This window comes from Mustela erminea, chromosome X (genome assembly GCF_009829155.1).
Source record: "Mustela erminea isolate mMusErm1 chromosome X, mMusErm1.Pri, whole genome shotgun sequence".
NCBI classification, from domain to species: domain Eukaryota; kingdom Metazoa; phylum Chordata; class Mammalia; order Carnivora; family Mustelidae; genus Mustela; species Mustela erminea.
Window position 1 is genome coordinate 36,721,008 of NC_045635.1, and position 27,752 is coordinate 36,748,759.

General features: G+C 38.7%; 1 protein-coding gene across 13 annotated transcripts in view; it reads right to left on the minus strand.

Moving 5' to 3' along the window:
- The window catches only part of CASK (calcium/calmodulin dependent serine protein kinase), a 348,007-nt gene that overhangs the window by 193,246 nt on the left and 127,009 nt on the right, over positions 1–27,752 (minus strand). For all 13 annotated transcript variants that reach the window (XM_032331663.1, XM_032331670.1, XM_032331666.1 and 10 more), the window contains exon 3: positions 26,264–26,369. In XM_032331663.1, coding sequence (XP_032187554.1) covers positions 26,264–26,369 — 106 coding nt within the window. The remainder of the gene's footprint in view (positions 1–26,263; positions 26,370–27,752) is intronic.

Genomic DNA, 27,752 nt, shown 5'->3' on the forward strand with positions numbered 1-27,752 from the left:
AATGAAAAGAAATTAACTACAGGTACACAAAGTAATTTGGCTGAATCCTAAAGATAAAATACTGAGTGATCGAAGCAGACAAAGCAGAACACAAACTGTATGATTTCCTCTACATACGGTTCAAAAACAGAAATAATCTTATTTTGTTGTAATAAATAAAGCTAGCATTTACTGAGTGCTTACTACGTGACAGGCATTTTCTAAGTGCTTTACATGCCTGAATCCATTCAATGGTTATGAGAAGTGTCTGAGATAGATGTTATTACTACTCCTACTTTACTTAGGAGAAAACTGAGAAACAGCAAAGTTTAAGTGACTTGCCCAGGAAATCATACAGCTAGTAAGTGGCAGAGCCAGGATTCAAATTCAGGTAGTTTGGCAATAGAATCCATGAATAGTCCCTGCAAAAATGTTCAGGTTACAAAGAGGAAAGCTTCAAACTTCTGCTCAAGGCTCTGAGTTACTTAATGGAAAAAAAAAGGGATTACAGCTAAGTAGGTAAAGTCACAGTACAAGGGAGGGCTCTGTATAACAAAGCCATTTTCATGCCTGTTATGAGGGCCCCATGCTCCAGAATCACCTAGGGACATCTTCAAAATGCAGAGCCTCTATCCCCACTGTTCCCAATGATACATGTGTCGACGCTGTGCTATCAATATCGTTTAAATGAATTCTACATATTTCATAAGTTTGCCAATAAATGTTTGAATCCTGGCATATACAAATCAATCTCTATTGATTAGAAAAAAAACTTTAGTTCTCCTTTATTTTGGGGCTTTGCTTGTGGTACCATCTTGATGTCTTCACAAATGTCCTGTAACCACCACCTTTTCCCGATCCCTTTGCTTTCTTTAAGCCTCTGCTAAGGATGACCTTTTCCCACTTCTCCACCTAGCTCTCTCCTACACTGACACAGACACCCTTCGCCAATGTTGTACAAGCATACATGTCTGCCTGTTCCAGCTCCCAATGGTTTCCTCCACTGATCTCCTAGGGACCCAAGAATCTCTGCCTCTCTATGGTCCTTTAGACCTTTACTATTGGTTATTATTTATTTCATGGACAGACACCTGTGTGGTCTGCCCAGCTGTACTATGAACAACTTGAGGGCATCAACAGGTCTTTCGTGGTCAGCATAACATCCCACATATTGATGAATATTTACAAATATTTGTTGGTGGTAAATTCTTTTCTGAAAGAAAGAGGCATGCACGCTTGACCTTTCTTTATCCTTTCCTTACTCTGAACTACTCCAATTTGGGGAAGGAGTTAGTCACAACAGTGCGTATTAGAGTTTCAAAGGAAGGGAAGGGTAGATCTTTGAGGGATACAGACAGGGAGCAAGCAGCCTCTGAGATGGGTCCCAAAGATGACTCGGGGGAAGAGGAAGAAGAGGAGAATGGGGGAGCGAGAGGATGGGGACTACAAGGGAATCAAGAGGGCAGCCACTCAAGCCATTTCTTCTGACAAGTGAACAACAGTAAGGCCTAGAGCACAAGGAAATGAGTCAGCATGTTAGGCAGGTTTGGAGGAGATTCTGGAAATATTTAAGGGACTATAATTTGAGCTCAGCTGAGCTTTCCCCTCTCACCACTACTATAAACTGTATACAATCAGTTTCCTGCAGTATGAACTTGACCAGGGCCCCGAGAAGATACTGACACAGGATTGTTAACTGTGTTATGTAAGTAGACAGAAATCTTCATTTTCTCAATGGGGAAAGGGGAAGTTCACTGTAACAAGAATTGCCGAATAAAGCAAATGTTGATATATTATGAAAGGCATTAAAATGACTGAGCATATCCCATACATCTATGTACCAAGTGTATTTCTTTTGGTGGGAACTGACTATTTCTGTCCTTGCCCATTTGTACATGAAGCTTAATATCATCCCTTTCATCACAGTGAGTTCTTATCGATGTTTAGTAGAATGGAACCCTTTTAAGTCAATATGAAAGTGGATTATTTTTCCAGGTTTTTTCAATTTTAAATCTGTTCATGTTTTCCTTTGTGAATCCCAGTTCTTTGAAGTTGTAAAAGCTCTCCAAAGATCTGTTAAATAATTTTATTTTTTTGCTAGCTTTCCTAAGACTTGATTTGTTTATATAAACTGTTCTGTCTGTGGTTTTCTTTCTTGGAGAGGGGGGTCGAATCTAAATCGACTTCTGAATTGCTAATTAGTTTTTCTCAATACTATTTAAAAACAAACCGTCCTTTTCCCTGGTATATTTCCTGCACAAGAACTTCTGCCCTGCTGGAAAGGTATGTCTGGTGTTTCCCTGGCCTGGAGCGTTCTAGGTGGAGCCCCTGGCGGGTATGCCTTATGGTAGTTTTGTGGCCCTGAAAGTTGAGCAGCACCTAAGAAGAAGACTCCCAGATTAGCTAAGGTCGGAAGGGGATTCCTCATTACTCCCTGAGGGAATGAGCGTGCTAAGGTGGGGAGACACAAGGAGACAGAGCCAAGGAAGGGAAAGGTCACTGAGAGGGAATGCACAGCACATCCAACCAATCCCGCCACCTTGTGACTTTGCTAGGGACCAGGCCGGTACTGCTTCTAAGCTGTTTCGGCCTGCAGGCCACAGGTGGCCTCCCTCTGCCTAGCCTCACCCCTAACACTCACAGGGCCTGAGGCAGGTGTACAAGTGGGAGCCCATGGCTCCATACACTGAAATGGTCAAGAGTTACAGGACAAACTTACTAAATGCTAAATATGTTCTAACTTTCGACTCTGCCAAATACAGATTCATTAAGGACCTGGACGGTTAGGTTCTAGTAGGAATTCTTGGGTTCCTCAGAATACCTCACCATGAACGACATGGCATTTTGGGGTATCTGGCCCTTGGTATGCTTTTTGCTGCTCCCAGCTCCATGTCTCTCATCTTACAGCCTCCTTTCGCTGGGGCTGATATCCCAAGGTACAAAAGCTGTCAGTCTCAGCAGAGATTTCAGAGACCACAGACTCCCCTGACAGTGGGGTCATGTTCTGTCACTTCTCCACTGATTTGGGTATCTTAATGCTGGGTTGGTTAAGGCTCTGAGTTACAAGAAACAGAAACCAACTGTGGCTGATTTAAGCAGCACAGGAGTTGACTAATGGGACCAGAGTGGTAGGGAGGCCTGTCACACCGAGACTGTGGTATGCAGCCAGACACAAAGCCCTGAATGGATCTGATGAAGGCACCGTGGCAGCTGATCTCCACCAGCTGCAAGAGCTTGCACTGCTGGCCCCATTAATGGCAGATGTTGGAAGCCATCCTGACTGTCACTGCTATGACTGGCCCAGTAATCATCCCTGCTGTCACCTAAGAGTGCCACATGGTCCCTGTTCTTTTTGTCACTAGCTATTACATCCTGGGTGGTTGTGTCTGACTCATGAAACTGATGTTGTATGTCCATATCTTAAATGCCAAGAAGAGCAAGTATCTGGCATTATTAGCTTCTACAGAAGAAGGTGGGCTCTGTCCCCATCAAGACTCTTAAGATGGGTGATTCTTCAAATACTGGAAGAGGGTTCAGATGTTGGACAGCCAAAAACAATGAGAAATGTTCCCTACTTACGGGTTCTGTTTGCAAGCCTACCTTTAACTGTCCGGGGGACCTCGATCATGCCACTTAACCTTTCTGGGTTGACAATGACTCCTCAATAACATGAAGGGCTTTGGTTTGTAATCTCTAAGGTCTCTTGATATCCCACGGAATTCTGATTCTTTAAAAACAGACTGGCTTGAAAAAATTTGCTACTTCCAAAATTAAAATGCAGTCTAGGATACTGTTCATCAAATTTTAGAAGCAGTGCTGTGTTAATGCCTGTCTAGATATCAAAGGTTGATTTGTCACCATTTCCAGGGTCCTAAATTTACCACTCTTTTCTTTTTGCCAGACCTTTTTCTCCTATCCAGTGGTTTAAAGAACCAGCAAAGATCTCCTGACCCCTACTCAATGTTGCTTGACAATGGCGCCTCCTAGTGGATGAAGAAACTCTACCTACAAGAGATGGCAAATGTTCTTATTAAGATAGGAGGAACAGCAGATGTCTGGATTAGTTGTTTATGTTAACATGTCTCTCTGTATGGTTTTCTGAAATTCCCAGAAAAGGCAGGCAGGCAGTTGGGAACAATCCCTGTTCTGTTTACTAAGGAGGAACTTTGCTGTTAGACCTCGGTGTTCTCACTAATCTTCACAGCTCAACACCTACCTCCCCAACCACCAACATACATATATACATTCATTCATTCATTCGTTATCTCCTTCACGTGCAGACATACACACACACATGCTTTCTCTTCCAATTAAGGCTCTGAAAGAAGAGAAAAAAAAAAGGAGGGGAAGGGGCCTCCAGACAGAATCATGATGAGTCACATTAGGGGGTTTTAGAACTGAAAGTTTAATGAAAAGACTTGCTTCAGGTCAGTAACTAATGGCAGTTGGGACCAGAATCTCAGCTTCTTGATTCTTGGCCCCCTGTATTAACTCCATGTTCTCTGTTCCCCTTTTTGAGGCAGGTGGTTACACTCCTCCCTTCCCCTAACATGGACATACATGCATCGCTGAAAGCATAATGACAGGCTAACACTTTAAGAGGCTTTTTTGGACTGCAAATCACACGTGAAGGGAATCTCTCCTGTGCTTTCTTTTCAATTAACCAGGAGACAGCGTGTCATGGTGCTAGGTAGGAACTAACTTTTCAAGCTACCACTGTGTTGTCAACTCGAGGCCTACAGAGTTCACCTAAGACATTGGTTACTGTGTGGCCCCAGTCATGTCTGCATAGGGCAAAGTGTCCAAAGGTCAAGAGGTCCTTGACCTCTCTTTTCTGCCCTACCCTCTCCCCTCCAACAAATCCTTTAACTTCATTAATTCTAAAAAAAATAGTTACTATTGCAGATACCTTACATGTAATTTTTTATCTGCTGGATATATTAGTTTAGCTTGTTGAAACATGTTTTGCTCTTTTTTAAAGTTTCTTAGACTTTGATCTAGTCCTTCTTTTTGCAAGTAAGAGCTGGGACAGTATCCGTGCTGCTCAACACCAAATCATCATCATCATATCACTTTACTCTCGGTCCTGCATAAGTTCCTGTAACTCTCGTGTGGGTGAGTATCTATGAGTCTTCCTGAAGTCTTTCTAGTTCTTCTTTTGGCCTCTCTCTCTCTAGCTCCTCAAAGCCTTGTCTTCCTCCAAAGGCAGGGTCCTCAGTGCAGACTCTGTCTGCCGAACAGGAAAGCTGCGAGCCTAGAGGCAGCACACCTTCCAAAGATGGAGACAGGAAGCTCACAATATGTTCCTTCTGGCCTTTTGTGGAATTCAAAGATTCAGGGTCATTCTTTCACCATTCTTCTGACTCGTCCTCTCTTTCAGCCTTGCAGAACATCTAAAGAACTGCATATAATTGTGCCAGACTCTGATGTGCGTGGTCTTGGAGATAAGAAAGGGGGGCTAATTTGGAAAATGATCTCATCTTGAATAACCAGACCACAGATTAAAACAATCACATGGTTAATTACTGATTTTCTGTTTTCATGTTACTGCCATTTGCACTCTGAAATCAAACTAGCTGGTATAGTTCTTACTTCTAGGCAAGTTCTGAGCTAACGAAATGTTAATGTTGGTACTTATAAAACTACAGATGTATAGATATAAATGAAAAGAGGCATAAGAATGGATATCTTCCCAAGACTGGATTGTTCCAACTCAGCAAGAAAAATGGAACCATTACAGTGCCCTCACGAGAAGAGTCCATCTGCGTGTGAATTATTTCTAAGTTTCAAACGTGACAAGAAAAAAGTAGGGAGTTCCTGAATGTTCAAATAACATCATGGCTAATTTGCAAACAGCAACAAAGCTCTGCATGTAGACAAATAAAAGTCAGCAGTTAACTAGACTGAACCTTTCAGTATTACAGGAAGACACAGATATCTAAATTTATTATCCTCATAGACCAGGATTTTCACATTAGTCACCCCTCTGGGATAAGATCCTGAAGGCTCCTGTTAAATGCAGAGATGTTAATAGCTAATAGCAAAGATTTACTGAGCATTTAACTATACACCAAGTGCTATTTTAAGTGCCTTACATGTAATAACTTATTTAATCCTCATAGCAACACAAGGAGACAGGTACTACTTTGCAGATGAGGAAATTGAGGCTTAAGACAAATGTCATATAACTTGTCCAAGGTCATATGGTTAGAAAATAGCAGAGGCAGGATTTGAACCTAAGCAAGCTGGCTCCAGAATCCTGAGCTCTTAACTTCTAATCCTGAGGCTTGATGATAAATAGAATTTATGACCATGAATATTATGCTCGAGACTTTGTAGACCTTTGATTATGAGAGTACTTTCACATTTCATTTTGTTCTTGCAAGTTGGTAGGTTGAAACTGAGGTGCCAAGTGTTGAGGTGGGCCTTGTCCTAAAGGTAATGACTCCTCAACTCCATCTCTAGCCCAGATTCTTCTCCTGGGGGCCTTACTATTACAGGCAGCTGCGTACTGGCCACCTACAGGCAGGTGTCCCACAATCATCACACTCTAAGAAGGTCCAAAAGTTAATTCGTCATTTTCTTCCCCAAACCTTCTTTCTATCTGAAGGGAATAGTCTTTCTTCACCTTGTGGAAGTTTAGGGCTGTCATCTGAGTAAGGCCTCTCCTCTCATCATTCCTTCTATGTTCTACAGAATTCCTGTTCATGTATATTGGATATTCTCGATAGGGCCTGCATGAGTCTTAGCTTCTCCTTCATACTTATCATCTCGAACTGTGCTTTATTCTATACTGGTTCCTCAATACGGTCTTTCAGCTTAGCCATAGTGATTCCCAGCACAGACAACACAGTGCACACACATGCTCTCTTCAAGATTTTACAAAATTTATGAAATAGAACAAACAGCCTCTTGTTCTATGGATGTTACCCCTTCCTTTAATCTTTTTGAGGACTTTGAAGTCCCTTTCAGATTCTTCTATTATTTCCATTTCCTTTAGACCCAATTTCCTATCTGTTGGGTTTGTTTCAGGATGTTTTTCCATGTGTGCTTTGAAATTTTCACTTGAGCATTAATCTTAAATGGGTGTTCCTTGGGTTTTTTTTCCCTTCTGTCCCCTTTAGTTAGCTACCTAGCCTTCTATGATGGCTACAGCTCTTCTCAGCCACTGTTTGAGGCTGATGGGCTCTGTCCCACCCCTGAATTTCTCACGGGGAGCCAGACTCCAGTTCCCTTCCCTCAGGGGCCCTTGGTCCTTATTACAATGAGGAAGTTGAACTCCAAATCCCATCTTGCCTGGAATTATTTATGGACCCTCTGCTACATTTTTCATACCAAGTCTAAAGGGTCTCTCTCTCTAATGCACAAATCTTATTTTGTTATTGCCTTGGTAAAATTACTTCATGTCTCTATCAACTACAGAATAAAATTTGAAGTCCAGTCAAACGTCACCTCTCCTCAGAAAGGGCTCCTGTGAACACCCTGTCCTCATCACTTTCTATCCCTGACCCGGCCCTTGTTATTCATAGTCCTCTCATCACTACTTGCTATCGTTACTGCATACTTCTTTGTCAGTGTGTCTCTTCCACTAGAATTGAAGTTTCATGTGGGCATGGACTTTGAATTACTCACTGTTAAATCCTCAGCACCTAGAACAGTGTCTGGCACATTGTACGTATTCTATAAAAACTTGTGAATGGATGAATTAAAATCTTTAGCAAGGCATCCAAAGCCCTAGATGTGTGGTGCCTGGTTGGCTCAGGTGGAAAAGCATGTGACTTTTCATCTCAGGGTTGCGAGTTCGAGCCCCATGTTGGGTGTAGAGATGACTTAAATAAATGTACAAACTTAAAAAAAACAAAAACAAAAACAAAAACCAGCCCTAGATGTATCAGCACAAGTAAGAGTGCGGGCACTAGAGTTAAACAGCCTAGGATGGAATCCTGGCTGCAGCATACCAGCTTTGTGACCTTGAACAAGTCACCACTTCCTAAGCTGCAGTTTTCTCATCTATAAAATGGGCACGGTACCTAATCTAAGTGGGTTGTTGAGAGGAAGTGAGAAATAATCAAAAAGTATAAAGTGTAGCATTGTAGTCACATTACTGGTGGTTTTATTATTATATGTTCAAACTTATCTGTGGTCATTCTCTCATCCTGCACCTTGCTCCAAAGTAAGAGCCCACCATGATTAATAGTGCCCAACAATATAAACTATATGCATTTCTGGCCATTCCACGTGTTCTCTGCCCTGCTTGTAATGTTTTCCTCCTTTCCCACTAATGGTCAGTTTGCCTTCCATATTCTATTCAGCTCTCCCACCTAGAAGCCCAGCCCAAGCATGTAAACAGCAGTGGGCTTTTTTTTTTTTTAAGATTTTATTTATATATTTGACAGAGAGAGATCACAAGTAGGCAGAGAGGCAGGCAGAGAGAGAGAGAGGAGGAAGCAGGCTCCCCGCTGAGCAGAGAGCCCGATGCGGGACTCGATCCCAGGACCCTGAGATCATGACCCGAGCCGAAGGCAGCGGCTTAACCCACTGAGCCACCCAGGCGCCCCCAGCAGTGGGCTTTTATTTGCCCCTGGATGGGACATGGAATAGATCCTTGATTCAAAAGGAGGTTATCCAGGGCACTTGGCTGGCTCAATTGGTAGAGCACATGACTCTTGATCTCAGGGTCATGAGTTCGAGCCTCACATTGGGTGTACAGATTACTTAAAAATAAAATCTTAAAAAAAAAAACCCAACCAAACAAAAGGAGGTTACCCATAGAGGGTCAGGTCAACAACTTAGGCTACTCAGGGTTCTAGAAAAGAGGGAGACTGAGAAAAATCAGATAAATTCACCCACTCACTCATTTGCATTGTCTGTCTGTCTGCCTGGAATGAAGTAAGTAAGAAAACAGAAAGAAATAACTTGGACTTGAAGGTCATGCAGATTTGGGTACTGGGGAGCCTATTTGGAGGATATCTGCAAGTCCTTGAATAAAAAGGGAAAGGTGCTCTTTCCAGAGTAAAATAGATGCAAAGTCCTGAGGAATGAAGGGAGCAGTGACCTTGGTTCCTGAGGTCTTTGTAGTTCTTATGAGGACTGGATGCATTCTGTTTTCTTTCTTTAAAGTTCATGAGGCTTCCGTATCTTGACATCTTTAATACTTTGGTCTGGTCTCACCCCTGCCACTACCACTTGGCAAACTCCTGTCATCCTTCAAGTCTCAGTATTCCTCCTCTATGAAGGCCCTCTCCTTTCCTTCTTCTCTCGCTCCCTTCTCATTGTAGTTGCTTCCATATCTATCCATCTCTGTCCTGTGCTTCTAGCTTTGTCTCACAGGTAGTAGGCATTAAGAAACAAAATTACTAAATGGATAAAGTTGGTGGCAGAGTTAGGACAACAGTAGGGACCTCTACACTTGTCCTCCAACATCTCACTCACTCTCTCCTTCACTAAGGAGATGGGCACCTAGAGATGCCCACCTAGAGATCTCTTATCACCTAGAGATACCAAATGGGAGCAAAGAGATATGGAGAGATAGCAAATAGAGGAGCACATCTAAGAACTGAGCCAGGATGGGAGCTCTGCCTAGTAGGAGTGCAGGACACTGGCTGAGGAATAAGGGAGTTTAGTGAAGGATGAAACTAAGGTGTGTCCAAACTTCATTTCCCTGCAATATTTTTCTTGATATAGTCTCTTTGGCTGGCTTCTCTCACACCTTGCTGTCATGGGCTTTCTTCCATCTCTTCAGCCATTCCTTCTCTGTCTCATTTGTTAGCTATTCCTCCTGTTCTCCAACCTTCTAAATTTGGGAGACCCTCCATTCTCAAGTCCTGTTTTCTTCTCCCTCTCTATACTCTCCGAACCCAACTAAATAGTGACTATCCCCAAGCCTCCAGATCTCTCTCTCTGTGCTCTTAATCCACATATTCCACTTTGTTTTTTAGCAACTTCACTCAGGTGTCTTACAGAAACTTCAAAACTCAGCATGTCCATCTCCACCATCTAATTCCAGGCACCATCATATAACAGGTGTTCATTCAAGCCAGGGACCAGACTCAAATCTGTCTCCTGCTTCCTTACTTCCTTTATTCAATCATCAAATCCTGTCTATTCTAATTCCTAAATATCTTCAGGTTCTATTCACTCTCTTTCATCTCTATTGACACTGATCTATCCTAGACATCAGTGTTCATGTTAGAACACTGTAATGGTCTCCTAATTTTCCCCACATCCAAATCCAACCCTACAGCAATACTGTAGCCAAAGAATACTTTAAAAAAGATGTCTGGTCATATAAGTTTGCTTGTGATGGCATCCACAATTTTTTAAAGATTTTATTTATTTATTTGACAGAGAGAGATCACAAGTAGGCAGAGAGGCAGGCAGAGAGAGAGGAAGGGAAGCAGGCTCCCTGCTGAGCAGAGAGCCCGATGTGGGACTCGATCCCAGGACCCTGAGATCATGACCCGAGCCGAAGGCAGTGGCCTAACACACTGAGCCACCCAGGCGCCCCGGCATCCACAATTTTAAAATTCAAAATCCTTGCCATGTCTTAAATAGACCCATCAAGACTTTGCCCCTATTTCTTGGGAACCTCTTGAGCCCTCAATAATGTGCACAAGAAATATGAAAGATATCTTTAAGACAAGCAATACTTTCTAGAGTCCAGCAAAAAAATACTAATATTCAAAGAGACTGCCTACTGACTCAAGTCAACAGTTGGTGGAAGGGCAAATGACTTTATCTCTACTTCTGAGTATTACAAATTTTCTTGGGCCCATTCACAATGATATAGCATCCACTGTAGTTAACATCATTCTGGTCAAGTCCAAAGACACCCATAAAGGCCAAACAAATCAGAATTTATCTACACAATTCTCTCTGCTGAGATTTATGTATCATTTTAGAATGAAATATCATGTTAATTAGTAAATACCTGAGAGATTAGTTTAGTTCTTTAGATCACAATTTAAAATTAAGGTCTAACTCAAACAATGCTGGTGGGAATGCAAAGTAGTACAACATCTACATAAGGAATTTGACATTAGCAATAGTATGAAATGACTTAGGCACAAGGTTATTAACGTAACAGAAGAAGACTGGAAATGATCTAAATGTTCATTAGTAGGGGACTGGGTTAACAAACTATTCTATATCCATAATGGATTATTAAGCAGGTATAAACAGGAATGAAGATGCCTACATAGTGCTATGGAGAGATCCCTCGTGTCTTCATATTGTTAAATTAAAAATAAGGTTTACAAGAGCATATATGCAAGTGTGTAAGAAGGGCAGGCAGTACAAAAACATGTAATATATATGTATCTTCTTATATTTTCAGAGATAAATAAAACTAACTAATCAAAATTTTAATTTTAAGAAATAATTTTCTTGAAGGAAGGAAATCAATGGGGACTGGGATGCAAGCCAGACCTTTCTGAATGAACCTTATTAATAAGTTTGACTTTGTAAATATGTACATGCTTTTTGCAATCTAAAAACAAAATTAAATCAAGACAAAAAAAGAGGCAATTCCTACAATTAAGAACAAACTAACGTTGATATCTGAATAAGGTCAGTAGAATGTATCAATGTCAACATCCTGGTTGTGATATTATACTAGTTTTGCAAAATGTTAATGTTGGGAGAAATTGGGCAACATCTACAAGGATCTCTCTGTATTCTTACAGCTACACGTGAAGCTATACTTCTCTCACTAAAAACTTCAATTAAAAAAAAAACCAAACGGATATAAACAACCCTAATTCTATATCCAGCTTGTCACATAATCAGGAAGTTATTTAAGTGACTTTAAATCCCAGTGCTTGTGATTGTGTATCTCTGGTAGGATACACCCTAAGGATGAAAAGAAGGAGAAAGAAATCCTAATCCACCTTCAGTAGTCTTACTTTTATCTTTAAATCAGTAGGATGAAGCAAGTAAGTATGTTAATATGGTAAAGAACCCAGATCTTCTGAGAAAAGATGTACGAATAAAAAACTAAAAAGCAAAAACTACTTTCTTTCTCACTTAAAAAAACACTGGAGGGCGCCTGGGTGGCTCAGTGGGTTAAAGCCTCTGCCTTCAGCTCAGGTCATGGTCTCAGGGTCCTGGGATGGAGCCCCGCATCGGGCTTTCAGCTCAGTGGGGAGCCTGCTTCTTCCTCTCTCTCTGCCTGCCTTTCTGCCTACTTGTGACCTCTCTCTGTCAAATAAATAAATAAAATCTTTTTTAAAAAATTGGAAAACTTTCAATAGGAGAGAGTGTAGAGTAATGAAGCCCTATATACCCATTACCCTGCTCCAGCACCTGATAACTTCTAGCTAATCTTGTTTAACCTATACTTTAAATCCAGTACCCACTACTCACCCCTCACCTGATTCTGAGGCAGATCCCAGACATTAATATCACCTCATGCATAAATAGTTTAGTACTTATCTCCACAAGGTAAGGACTCTTTGTAAAATGGTTGCAATAACAAAATTATGTTAAAAACCAAAAATTCCTTATATCTAGTAAATGGCTAATAAAAATCTGTAATTATTATCTTAAACTGGAAATAATGGTATAAACTTGTGGTTTTGTTTTTGTTTAGTTTTGACTGAAGAAAACTTTTTAGTTTACAATAATTTTTTTAAAAAGATTCTATTTATTTATTTATTTATTTGAGAGAGAGAGAAAGAGAGCGCGAGTGAACATGTGCACAAGCCCGGGCAAGAGCAGAGGGAGAGGGAGAAGCAAGAAGACTCCCTGCTGAGCAGGGAGCCTGACACAGCTCAACCCCAGACCCTGGGATCATGACCCTGGGATCATGACCTGAGCCAGAGGCAGACGCTTAACTGACTGAGCCACTTAGGCACCCCTAGAGTAATTTTAGATTTACATAAAAGGTGCAAAGATAGTACATAGTTCCTGTATGCCTCTCACCCAACTTCCCCTAATGTTAACATCTTAGGTAACTATAGTATATTTGCTGAAACTAAGAGGTAACACTGGTACATTGCTATTGATTGAACTGCAGACTGTAGTTTGACTTCGGTTTGCTGAGTAATGTACTTTGTTCTGGGAGCCCATGCAAGACAGACTGCACAACGCATTTTGTTATTAAGTCTCCTTAGTCTCCTCTGGTCTCTAACAATTTTGCAGTCTTCTCTTGTTTTTCATGACCTTGACTGCTTCCAAAAAAGGAGCACTGGTCAGGTGTTTTGTAGAATATCCCTCAATTTTGATCTGCGTTAAGTCCCCATCCCCACCTCCCTGCCGCTGTCAAGGGGGTTGTAGATTTTGGGAAAGGATATCACAGAGGTGAAGTGTCCTTCTCCTCCCATCACCTCAGGGGACACTTGATATCCACATGACTTATCTCTGGAGATGTTAACTTGATTCTTTGTTTAAGGGGAAGGGAGTGAGCCAGTTTTCTTTACTGTCAAGCTGCTATGTTCTCCTTTCCATCCTCTGTTCTTTGAAACTGAGTCATCACGTCCAGGGAACACAGAAGGAAGGATGGGGATTATCTCCATCTGGGGGAGGGGAGTAGTAGCTACGTATATTGTTTGGAATTCTGTAAGGAAGATTTGTTTCTTTTCTCCCATTGTTAATTTAGTCAATAATTTATGTATACCAGTATGAACTCATAGATACATATTTTATACTCTGCATTATAATCCAATATTATGTTATTTTGTTGCCCAAATTGTTCCAGGTTTGGCCACTGGGAGTTCTTTCAGGTTGGCTCCTGTGACTCTTTGACATCACTCTATTTTTTTCTTTTTTTGAGCATTTCCTTCCTTTCAGACACTATAAAATACTCCGGGCTCATCTTCTATTTTCTCTGCCCCAGTCCTAGAAGTCATCATCTCTCCAAGGAGCCCTTGGCTCTTCTAACAGAGAATGATATTTAGAAATGAAGATTGTTCTCTCTCTCAAATAAATAGATAAAATCTTAAAAAAAAAAAAGAAAGGAGGATCTGGGTGCGGGTATGCTCATTACTACTACAGTTTCACTGCTTCTGGACCCTCCCAGTGGGCAGAGCCAGGAAATGCATGTGTGTACTAATCCATGCACACGTAACCATCTTCATTCTTGCTTATTTGTAACTTTTTTCTGACAGAATGTAAACTTCTGCCTATTTAAAAAAATCAACACAAAAAAAATCCAATACCATAGGCAAAATTCAATAGAGAAAATATTTGCAAATATATGAAAAGGGTTAATATCCTTAGTAAATACTAAAATTCTTACAAAATGGCAAAAAACTAAAGAAAAGAAATGGGTAAGCATACTTAAAATAATATTTGGCCATGCTAGTAACAAAACAAATGCAAATTAAACAAAAACATCATTTCAACTTATCAAAATGTAAACATGGGTGCTGTCCTCTATCACCGGTTTGAATAAAATCGGTACAATCTGTGTGGAGAATGATAAGATACTATGTAAGAGAAGTTTTAACTGCACTGCTGACATCTGCTAGGTGATGTTTCCCATTGAAGATGAGAAAAAAGTGGGATCAAAAACTTCTGGAAGCATCAAAGTACTAACCAAATTGTCAGGAATGTTGGCTAAAATCTGGGAAAGAATGGGAACCCAGAAAGGTTAAGAGTCCTTACCCTGGGGACAAGGTCAGAGTCCTTGTCCTGGGGACATCTGCTTACAGGACAGATCTTTAAGAGAAAAGGGGTCAGAATTCCACGGAATCTCACAGTTAACTCTTTGACCTGGAGCTAAAACCATAAAGAGCTAGGGATGAACTAGAAATAATCAGCCCAGCCCCTTCCTTCACATACTTACAATCTGGCTTCATCTCTGAGGGGTCTTAAAAACATAAGCCTTAAACCTTAAGATGGTCCCAAACTGCTAGGCCTGAGGGTGCCTAGTAGAAGCAAATGAAAATCCTCTCTCCACCAGAGAGGGGGGAAGAAAGTGTCATTCTAGGCCAGTGATTTTTGGAATTAATTCCAACATACAGTCAAAATGAATCTGGTACTTGAAGGGTAAGAGATCTTGATCAAGACCCAGCAAAAATGATAGACAAATAAAGGCAAACCCACAGGGACTTCTTATGGTGAGATTGTCCCGCACAGTTTATCAAATGATGAAGCTTATTATGTCCCAGAACATAACAGCTGAGCTTGAATTTTTTTGGCAAGAAAATGAAAATAATGAAAAGTAATATACATTTTCAAAAGAAAAACATGCAAAATACTGAAAAGAAGGGAGAGGATATAGAGCATACCAAGGTACACCTGTGTCTATGCTTAACTGGGTCACAAAGGTGATGAGAGGAAGGCAGGCAACAGAGGCAATATTTAAAGAGATAACAGCTGAAACTTTCCCATAACCACAAATAGTATCAGTACACCAATTCAAGAGACTTAAAGAATCGAAGGCAGGACTAAGACACCCACATGCATACACACATGCCACAAAGAAAACGAAAGATGAAGAAAACATTTTTTAATAACCTGTGAAGTAGAGATCATCCTTAGATTAGTGACAGACTGCTACCTAAATTTCAACATCAATGGAAGCCGGAAGACAGGAGAATGGTATCTAATGGAAAGAAAAAGCCGACCTAGAATTCTCTACTCAGTGAATATCCTGCAAGACTGAGGGGGATAGAAGGAAATTCTGAAACTAATAAAAATGGAGAGTTTGCACCCAGAAGACTGACACAGGGAAAATGAATCCAGATAAAACCTTAGACATGCTAAAAGAATAATGAACAAAGAAAGGACAAGTGTGGGGGTAAATATAAACTAATAATAACAGAAGTTGGAGTGATGTAAATACATGTGTCTTACACATTTATGCACACAAATATAGATCTGTGAAAACAACAGCCTGTGCATCAAAGGAGGGGCATTACATCAAATTCATGTGTTCTACAGCGCTTGTCCTGTTCAGGAAGACACCCACGGTATCAGTATTAGAGCACGATGCATCTGAGAGCTGTGCAGGTACACACTAAGATAACAGAAGAGAATACTTAAATTTCCAAATTAATAGAGAAAAACAGAATGACAAAACATATTCAATTGACCCAAATAAGTCAGGGAAGGCAAAAAAAAGAAATACATAATAGGAGGTACAATAGAAAGCACATAAGAATACTACAGATGTAAGTCAACTACCCCCAAATATCATGAAGTGTAAATGTACTAAACGCTCCAATGAAAAGACAAAGATTAAGAATCTAGAATTTTAAAAAGTATATGCCTTTAAATACAAGACACATCTAAAACCCATGGGCACAAAAAGGTTGAATCTTAAAAGGGGGGAAACAACCCCTAGAAAAATTAAACCCAAAGTAGAAGGACGAAAATAACAACAAACAAATTACCGAAACAGAACATAAATATGCAACGAAAAGGATTACCAAAGCTAAAAGTCATTGTTTAAAAGACTGATAAAACTGGCAAATAGCTAGCAAGGCTGAGAAGGAAAAAGAAGAGGCAAAAATTTCTAAAGAATGGAAATGCAGAGATATTATGGACCGATTTGTGCCAAAATTGTTTAAAAAGTTTCAATAAAATTCACTCATCCCTAGCAAAATACAATTCACCCAAAGTGAGGGTAGTAAATAGAAGACCAAATATTCCTATAAATATTTAAGGAATTCAATCAGAAATGAAAACCCTTCTCACAAAAGAAGTCTGACCTGAATGGGTCTACAGGTGAGTCCTACCAATCATAAAGAGAACAGAACAAGCAAGACCAGAGAACACTCCCTGACTCATTTTATGAGGTTAGCACAATCTAGATATGAAGACCTGGTATAGACAGGATAAGAAAATTATAGTATAATCTTTCTACAAATACAGATACAAAAGGTCTAAAACATAAATACAAACAAACTAAATCTAGAAATACATAAAAGGGAATATAAGGATTATACATCGTGACCAAGTTTGGTTAGACGAAGGCTCAATGAAATTCACTGCATTAATAGATCAAAGGAGTTATATGATCATTGCAAAATATGCAGGAAAAAAGTATTTGATAAAATTCACCATCCATTCATGCTTAGCAAACTCTAAGATCAGAAATAAAGATAAGTGCTATCATCACTGTTCTGCATGTTTAATCTATTGCACTAAAGGCTAGGAAAAGAAAAATGTATAAGAATGGAAAAGGAATAAACAAAATCCTCCTTATACACAGATGATATGATCAGATACGCAGAAAATCCAAGTGATTCTACAGATAAATTATTGGGATTGATACAGCTTGATGAACAGAAAGTAATATAAAGTTAATACAAGGAAGGACGGGAAGAGAAAGGAGATGAGAGAGACAGATCTACCTTTAAAAACAAATACCTAAGAATAAATCTATCAAAAGATGTGTATACAAGCTCTGCAGAGTAAAGTATAAAACATTATTGAAAGAAATCAAAGATCTAAATAAATGGGAAGATAGACACCATGTTCATGAATTGGAAGACTCAATATTGTAAGCATGTCAATTATTCTCAAGCTGTTATAAAGATTTGATACAATAACTGAAGGCAAAATCCCAATAAGGATAGGTGTGTGTGCAAACAGATAACCTGTTTCTAAAATGTATACGGAAAAGGTGGAGAAGTACATCCCTCAAGAACTGGCCGAAGAAGAGCAAGGTACAAGGCCCTGATCTACTAGTTACCAGAACTTAATACAAAGCTATAGTTAATAACTGCTGTTGGCACAATGCCAGAGAAATATACTAATTGACCAGACCAGACCAGAACCTGGGAACAGTCACACATGTATAGGTGCTTGATCTATGGCAAAAGTGGTACTGCAGAGCAGTCTTTTCAATAATTTTGCTGAGACTGCTGAATATCCACACAGAAAGAAATGAAATTGGACTGCTACCTTAGAGTGTACTCCAAATTAATTTCAGAGGGATGATAAAACACAGGAGGATATCTTCACAATCTCAGAGTAGTAAACATTCCTTAAACAAGAGCCAAATAGTAATCATAAAAGAAAAAAACTGATAAATTGGACTGTATTAAAACTACAAATTTCTGGGGCGCCTGGATGGCTCAGTAGGTTGGGCTCTGGGATTGAGCCCTGCATCGGGCTCTCTGCTCGGCGGGAAACCTGCTTTCCCCTCTCTCTCTGCCTGCCTCTCTGCCTGTGATCTCTGTCAAATAAATAAATAAAATATTTTTAAAAAATTACAAATTTCTGTTAATCCAAAGATACCATTAAAAGAATGAAGAGATATGTCACACAGTTGCCATTAGGGAAGAGTAATCAGGAGAAATCACAGTGAGATTGCACTATACACGAAGTGGCAAAAATTAAAAATACTGACATTGCCAAGCATCAGCAAGAGTGTGCAACACAGACAATAAATAATCATGAGAAAAAAGGAGAGTGCTGTTAATAAGGACTAATGACAGGTTTTTAAACAGGGGCAGTGCCAGGAAAACCAGGACTTGAATCACCTTAGGAGAGGCAAATACCATCGGTAAAGGGTTGGTTGATACATCCGCTTTAGAAAATAAACTTGGTATGATCTTGGAAAACTGAAGTTGTATAAACTCTAAAACCTATCAATTCCACTCCTAGGTTTATGCCCAGGATATATGTACAAGATTGTTTACAACAGCACTGTTCAAAATAGCCAAATCTGCAAACAACCCAAATACATAGTAACATTAAAACGATTAGGTAAATTGTGAATGTTTGTTCACTGCAATACTATATGGCAATAGAGGAGCACAAAGCAACCTGGATCAAAGACTATAAGAGAGTATATGCTGTATGACTTCATTTAAATAAAGATTTTAAAAGACAGATAACACTGAAATTATATTACTCAAGGATACTGTATGGATGGTATAGACATGAAAGCAGGAGGTGAAGTCTAGATTAAAGGTAATCTGAGAAAAGAAGGGGATTGTGGTTAAGAGTATTATAGGCAGTGTTTATATTTCTTGACCTGGTTGTGGGTAATGGTTCTTCAGTTTACAATAATTCCTTAAGCTGTATAGTTCTGTGTATGCATTTTTCTAAATGAAACAGATTGTATAAAAAAAGGTTACATCTATATGTGATGTACATGTTTGTATGTATCCATACACTCTTTCACCCAGTAATTCTATTTCTAAAAGCTTATTTTGAGGAAATAAGGCAATCAGCCAGTGGGAACAGAAATTATGTACAAAAATATTATTAATCATAACATTACTTCTAATACAGAAAACAGTGTAAATGTCCAACTATAAGGAAATCATTAAATATGGCACGTGCATATAGTTGAGATATCTTAATGCAACCATTAGACTACTGTATCTAAAAAATATTTAACGGCACAGCAAAATGCTTAAAACTAGTAATTGGAAAGAATTGGGAAACAAAACTGCATATATAAAATGAGTGCAACTGTGATCATGAATATAAGTAGAAGAAAATGTTCTGAAATGTTCACTGTGATTAACTTTTGTAAGTGGTATGATTTTTATTATAATTTTTCACAATTTCTAAATTGGTACAAAGTATGTGTATTGTAAAGATTATTTATACTAGAAACTACTTATAATTTTTATTTTTAAATGAATAAACGTCTTTCAATAATGGAAAATTAACTAAATTTTCCTATTTTATGTGCATATAAACTTATTTCAAAATTATTTTTAGTGGCTAAGATCAGCTTTCATATACAAAGAAATTTACCAGAGTGACTTCAAATTCATTTCTAAGATAGTAGACATCAGAATGTAGTTTGTTTTCTAATGTAGCATTCAAAAGTTAAAATTTATTCTACACCGTAGCATCTCAATCTAGGCTTTGTTTTAAAGAAAAATTGGGATTCCTACATTCTTCTGTTAATAGACGTCAAAATGATACAGTAATTACAGTTAAAAAAATCCAAACTCCACAATTTACAGGTAATTATATTTTGTTTGCAGATCCAAGAGTTAATCAACTTAAACCCCTTCCATTTATCTGTTTTTAGTTTGTGCAGAATAGAGTTAAGATAGCAGGCCTAAGCTTTTGAAAGGGCTTGAAAGGCCTGTCTATGGAGTTAGCTCTCCATTGGCATCTGGCAACTTGGACGGGTTCCTCCCATCCTAACTGAAAAGCGTGGCTCACTGTGTCTAAATTGTGCAAACAATATGATTTATCCCGAACACCTGCTTTCCCTCTAGGAGGCTGGAAGATGGTACTGGCCAGGCAGAGGGTGTCTACATGACCAGCTCCCAATAAATATCCTGGGTGCTGAGTCTCTAATGAGCTTCCCAGGTTGGCAACATTTCATACGTGTTATCACAACTGGCTGCTGGCAGAAGACCCTTGGAAGCCTGTACCTGACGGCCCCTGGACTTCAACTCATATACCTTTTCTCTTAGCTGGTTTTGCTTTATAGAATCTCTGAGCTGCAATAAATCCCAGTTGTGACTACAACTAGATGCTGAGTCCTAGGAGTCCTCCTTAGTCAATCATCAAACCTGGGGGTGTGTCTTGGGGGACCCCTGACACATAGTTCTTAAAACTAATATAAAACTAAACATTTAATTTAGTGGTGAAGCTAGTTCAGATAAATGTTTAATTTTTTTTAAAAAAGTTTATGATGATAGTTTTTTTCCTTTCAAATGGTATTTATCCAAGGTCTTCACAGGCACCCAGCTACATCCTCTCATGAATCTAACTGCATGACCTTAAGTATCAAGTTTCTGATGTTTACTAGGACCAAACGATATTTTTCAACCATTTCCTATTACCCAGCACTTATGCAGGCATTTGATAAATATGTGCTGATGAATGAACAGCATTTTTATCATTACACATAAAAACAAAAAAACCCCAAAAGATCAGACTAGCTCTAAAAATATGTACAGATCTTCATATAATTTTCAATGCCACAGTGCAGACTTTTCTTGCTCGATATGAAATAAATATACTTTCCTTTCCTGGGCAAGTTTGCTAGTAAGTAGAAATCAGTTCTACCTTAGCAGCATAAATGAATTCCACAAATATTCCCTTCCCCAAGCTTAAACACCAGACCAAAAGGAAAAACAAATAAAATTTAAAAAATAAAAAAGCTATCAGTCTATCTCCTCGTGAGCTTCAAAAATACAAACTGCTAATATTATTTTAAAAGATACAAACTATTGTTTTCATGTCACATGTATTTTATATCCATATTTAATTACTACAAAAGTCTCCCTGTGGTATATGTAATCATTCTATAATAAGGTAATTAAAATTCCTCGGCCAGCCAATTTAGGATTTACAGCTTAACTCAAGTATCAGACACTATTAAAGACAAGCCCGGATGTGTTACTTAGAAATAAACATTTAATTTAAGTGGGCGTGGCACAATACAGCCCCATCTTCAAAATTGGACCTATATTTTCAAATATGTTTCAGCAAACTATTGTAGACAAATCCAAATTTAAGTGTAATCCCAAAGCAATGGATCCCAAAGCAATCAATCTAGTGCAAACACATGCAGATATCTAACAAACGACTGTGTTTGTTGGGGGGAAATGACAACACAGTCTCTAAATAGTAATGCCCTTACTTTAAAGGTCAATCATCTCTTGACCTCCTCTCACTTTGGGACTTGGCAGTTGTTGAAACTGAATATCTAGGGGTGGTGCCTGGGTACAAGCTTATTTGACAAGCTCTCCTTAGGATTTTTCAATGTTAAGTTTTGAAATCTACTGCTTTAATCTTTTCTGGCTCTAAAATTCTGCTTCTGTGAGTCTCTGAGTTGGAATACGCTTTTAACTTAAAACCATTTGTAATTAAATGGGTACCAACGAGCTGGACAGGTTTTCTAACATAAGCAACCTGATCGGGCCATGTAATTTCATGACTTTGGCTTAAGGGGAAAAAAAGAAGAGTTGGTTATACACAGTCTATGGCAAAGGCAGATACGAATACCTATTAAGAAAGTCACTGATTTCTTTTTCTTCATCAAAATTTTCAGAGCGGGACGCCTGGGTGGCTCAGTTGGTTAAGGAGCTGCCTTCAGCTCAGATCATGATCCCAGCATCCTGGGATTGAGTCCCACATCGGGCTCCTTGCTTGGCAGGGAGCCTGCTTCTCCCTCTGCCTCTACTGCCACTCTGTCTGCCTGTGCTCACTCTTGCTCCTCTCTCTCTGACAAATAAATAAATAAAATCTTAAAACAAAAACAAACACAAACAAACAAACAAACAAACAAACAAAAATTATCAGAGCTGTTTCCAAGTAGCCAAAAATTGCAAAGTCAACTGACCTTATTTCATTCGTTTTCCCTTTGTCTACTCTGTATTTGCAGCAGGTCATTAAAACTGGGAAACGGATCCGGATAACCCATCACCTGAGCAATGAGTCCGTGGATACCAGGGATCATTATAACTATTGCCAGAAACACAGAACTAATTCTGCAGTAGCTTTGTCGACATTTCAACTGTACAATCTCTTACCTAGCCAGTAGGTGGAGGCACACACAAACTTACTGCTTTGCTCTTTGAGGCAAAGGACCTTAAATCTTCTAGTAAATTGGTCTTTTGTTTATTCATTTGTTTTAAACCCAGGAGATCAAAGAGAACACAAAAAAGTGAACAAGGACAACTGTTGATGTGAATTTATAAAAAATGATACAAGGAACAATTTTATATTTATATTTTGTTTCTGGCCCTTTTGAGAAATAACTAAGTTACTTTAACTGTGAATTCATAATCCACTTCCAGATCCCCAGAGCTAATAAAATAATTGTAAATTTAGAAAGAGATCTTTTAAAAATTCATGTTAAATCAGGGAAAACTGAACGTCAACCAAATGTGATCTAATACTAAGGAATGATTATTTTGCTAGGTATGATTATACTATTATGATTGATATCTATTTATATCTATACATCAAGTCCTTCTTTATAAATCCAAACATGAATATTATAGGTGACATGGTATCCCTTTAGAAATCACCAGGAAAAAAAAGAAAAGACAACAGTAAATGCCACACAGAAAAAGAATGGCAAAATGTTGATAACTGTTGAATTCAGTGACAGGTGCACTGAGGTTCACAACTATTCCCTTTTTATCTAAATTTTCCAAGACAAAAACTTCAGAAAATTAATTTATAGGGCCACATTCTTGTGATGTGGGTTAACACTGAGATGAGATGACCAGTAGATATGCAACTTTAATGAAGTCTTATCTCCATACATAGGCACCAAGGAGTTATTTCAATCATGACTGAATCATATGAAAAATAAGCTCTATAAAATCTAATAGAATTTAACAGGAAAGACTAAAACTAACTTGCTAAATCCCCTGGAAACAATACTTTCCAGATGTAGAATACTTCACCACTTTACAAAATGAATTCCCGTTTAGTTCTGATAATCCTTATTAAGATTTTAAAGGTTAAAAAAAAAAATCCTGAGGCTCAGAGAAGCTAAATGGCGTGGCTGGGGTCACAAAATCTGTAAAAGTGATGGAGCTGGGACAGTAACCCAAGTTTTATAACACCAAAGATCATCTTCTCTCTACTGTACTATCACTTCGATCCCATTGAAACAAATAGCAAACGTGATGAAATTTAGGTGAATCTTAAAATTTTGCCTTCTGTGCTCATTACCTTAGAGAATATGACAAAACTGGTTTTTTTTTTCATTTTCTCAGTGAATAAAAATACGGATAAAAACAGATTCCTTGAATAAAGAATAAAATTAAATCAGAGAAAGTTACTGAAAAAGAATGATAACATCTTAAAATTGGAAGGGACGCTAGCAGCCCTCCCAAGCCCAAAATCAAACCCTTATCTTTAGCCTCCTTGCTGGGTCCAGCTTGAGCTCAAAGTATTCTTAGTGAGGAACTGCGTACTGTGCGAGACAGCCTGCTTTATTCACTCACTTAGTCTGATTGCTACAGGGGCCTTCCTTGCTTAGGGGTGGAACTGACCTCCTGCTAGCTGATTCCAGTTATAGCCCCTGACCCTACACTGAACAAACATATAATCCTCTTACATATGACACCTTTTTAAGTAACTGAAGACTTCCATTATGTTCTACCATGGCCTTTGTTCTGAGGACTCTCTCCGCAGAAAAAGAAAATCAGTGGATACTTGAGTAACTAAAGCTTCCCAGTCTTTTCAACAACTCTTCCACGGTCTTCAAACTGGGATTTGGGAATCTCTCGGAGTACCCAAGGCCCTTCCATGAGATATGAGAACTAGGATATTTTTCAAGGCAACCAATGTCCATTTCTTCACTTGCCATAATTTAATATGTCTGAAAACAAGTCTACGGTCTGCTGAGTTTTCCTTTTACATCACCACTCATACAAGCCCATCTCAAAAGACGAACTGCTCACCCAACCCGAAAAGTCTGCCTAGCTTCAGAGACAACTAGGGAATGCAAAGCTCCTGAGGGAGAGACTCTTGAGAGCAAAACATCGCTTCAGAAAGAACGAGAAGAGCCACCTTATTTCATCCAGACAATATATGCACGGCAAAGCCTTATCTATTTTAGAATTAAAAATCAATCATAAAATGACTGTCACAGGGATATCTATTAACATTTTAATTTTATTTGGAAAATGAAGGCAGATTTTTTTCTGACAGAGTGAGTCTGATTTGGCTGACTGGCTTGACAATGATGACTAGCTCTGCCATTTAGGTCACACAGCAGACATTTTCCATAAGCTGGATGAGATAAAGGTGCTGATCTACCGTTTTGAAGAAAATATATTTAAAAGAATACACAAAACACTAAAAATGATAGCCCCACAATAGAAGTTTTTATTTATCAACTCAAAAAGTATGTGAGGAGGTACATGGTTTTCAAAATTCTTTTAGCAGGTATGTCAACAAAAGTTTTGAACGCTGTGGCTCTAGGGCAAAATTTGTAGACTCTTTCCCACTCTCGTTATTCCCTTCAGGCAGCATGCCAGTGTCCTGCTTACTATGAACACTCTAGGGAGAACAGGTAATATATAGTAACAGTGTGAGTGTGGGCTTCGTTCTAAATACTATCTGTATTTAATTAAGATAGCCAAAGGTTCCATTCAGGGCTTTTTTTAAAAGCTGTTGCAACAACTACCTTTCAAAACATTTCTCTTTTTCAAAGCAGTTGCAACTAAGCTTATTGTGATCTTGCACTTATATAACTGAATGAGTGAGTTTGTATTAATTGGTCTTAAATTTCCTTTTTTTTTGTTTCAGCTCCTTTGCTATAAACTTGTAAAATATTTTCAAAAAATTTTGATCTAGAAATTCAGTGTGTGAGCCAGCCTTCCATGATAAGGAGTGGGGGCCATGGAGAGGGCAGCTTCTGACATGGCTCCCAAGGATCTCCAGTATCTCTTGGTGCTCACAACCTCATGTAATACTCTGGCCTTATGTGTGGGCTGGATCTGGGGACTTACTTCTAATTAACAGAATATGGTAGAAGTGATGGTGTGTGATTTCTGAGATTAGATTACTAAACTGACTTCCAAATGGAGAGGCCCGAATAAAAAACAAACAACAAACAAACAAACAAAAAAACAAATGGAGAGGCCTGGTGACAAGGAACCCGGGGAAGCCTAGGCCAATGGCTCACGCAGAACTGAGGCTCTTAGTCTAATAGGCTACTGCCAACAAGCATTGTGAGTGAGCCTAGAAGGAAATCCATCCCCAGCGGAGTCTTAAAATGACTCCAGTCCTGGCCAATGCCTCGATTACCACCTTGTGAGAAATCCTAATCAACGTCACCGATTAAAATTCTGGAAAGAACAGGATACCATCCCATAAAGCTTACACAGTCTCTTTGGACACAATTGTCCAATTAGCTACAAAACTACCCAGTTATACTATCCTTAGCTCACATTTCTCCATCTTACTGACAAAAATTCTATGACAAACATGTCAAGTGGTTTATTAAAATCAAATACACTGTTATCTACAGAATTTCCTTAATACGCCAATGTGGTAATTATATCAAAATAGGAAGTGAAGTCTGTTGTTACTTGTTTTTCGTTGCCAGAGAGGTTTCCAACATGGAGACCTCTACTCCCACTCCACTTCTCTTCAACAAGACTCCTATGGTCAGAATTTTATATTTTGGGGCCTGCTATTCATCTGAACTCTTTCTACAGCCTCGTCTCTGAAGTATACTAAAAATGAAGGTTAACTAAATATGCCCAACTTTTGCTTCCTCAGCCATTGTGAACCTTAAGATGAGATAATCCTTTTATTCTGGTTACTTTTTTTAAACAGATGAGCTCACAACTATTGTTAAATTTTAAAAGTGTTAGCATTATCCCAAACCAGCACTGCTAAAACTTTAACCCTTAAGAAAATAAAAATGTACACTCACAATTCAAAAACCATGTAAAGCATTCCATCTGAGCTATATGTCTCCAATAACTCGACAATATGGGGGTGTTTCAGCATATGACAGATACTGGCTTCCCGCTTTAGATCTGCAAAACAAACACAGCACATACTTTGTTAGGTAAGAACAAAAGACAATCAGAGTGAATGATGAATGAATGGATATGATCTATGGTAACATGAAGACTTCTCTAACTAAAGAGATGAAATCCCCCATTTAAACTAAGCTTTTTTACCCTTTAAAGTCTTTGATGATATAACTTTTTCATATTTTTGCCAGTTGGTATCTATCTATCTATCTATCTATTACAGAGTCAGCTCTTATTTTTATTTATTTAAGTAATTAAGCTCTATGCCCAGCATGGAGCTTGAACTCATGGCTCCGAGATCAAGACTTGCATGCTTCAGCAACTCTGCCAGCCAGGCACCTCAGCTCTTATTAATAAGAAATGTAAATAGCATGAATACTTTCCCCAAACCCTTATAAACAAGCCTCAAAATTTATAACTTTCTTGATCTGGTAATAAATAACTCAATCCGCTGTTCTGAATTGTACCTCTTTTTCTTAGTTTTCCTAAAGTGGATTAGAACATGTTGTCTGTTCTTTAGCTTAAAATCTAGCATTTACAGATACATAGCAGGGAAGTTACATGGAATAAAGGGCAAAATGATTTAAACAGTAAAGGCACTGCTTCTACCCAGCATCAAAGTCAGAAATTTATTTTACATTATCTATAAAACATATTTAACAATTCAGGACACTAGTTATGGTGTTATCTTGAAGAACAAATTCAGACAATGTAGGGTAGACTACTGTGTAAATTACAGAACGCTATTTGGAAAATAAAACTGTCCATACCATGTCATCATTGTTCGAACACATTTTGGGCATAGATATCCCTTGCCATGTCCACATGGAACAAGAGAACTAAAGCTTTCCTGTGTCAATAGCACTGGAGTTTTACCCGTTTGCAGGTGAATAAAATCCAGTGTGACATTTTTATATTTGGAAGTAAAAGGCAAACAGGTAAAGAAGAACCAAGCATGAGGATGTACTACATGAAGCGAAAGAGACAATGTTATTTCCTCTCTGATTTATTAATTCAACTTGGCTTTGTCAATAAGAGCAATTGTTGTAGATCGAACTACAGAAGACTTGTATAAGGGTAGGATGAGGAAGTCAGTAAATTAGACAAAAGAGAACCCACTGGAAAAAGAAGAATTAATAATACAATATTAAGAAAGTCAAGGGAGTAGAGGGAATCAAGGCATGAGTAGTTGGAGAAGGCTAAGAAAAGGCTGTTTAAGAGTCAGCCGAAGACCATTAGCAGTCTGGGCAAGATCAAGTTCTGTGGAGAGGTCAGGTCTGAAGTTCGTATGCAGGAGACAATTATGTAATAACAGATTAAAATTTATCCTGTTTCTCACTGGGCTAAGTACTTAATAGAGTCATTACTCTTGCTGAGCCAACA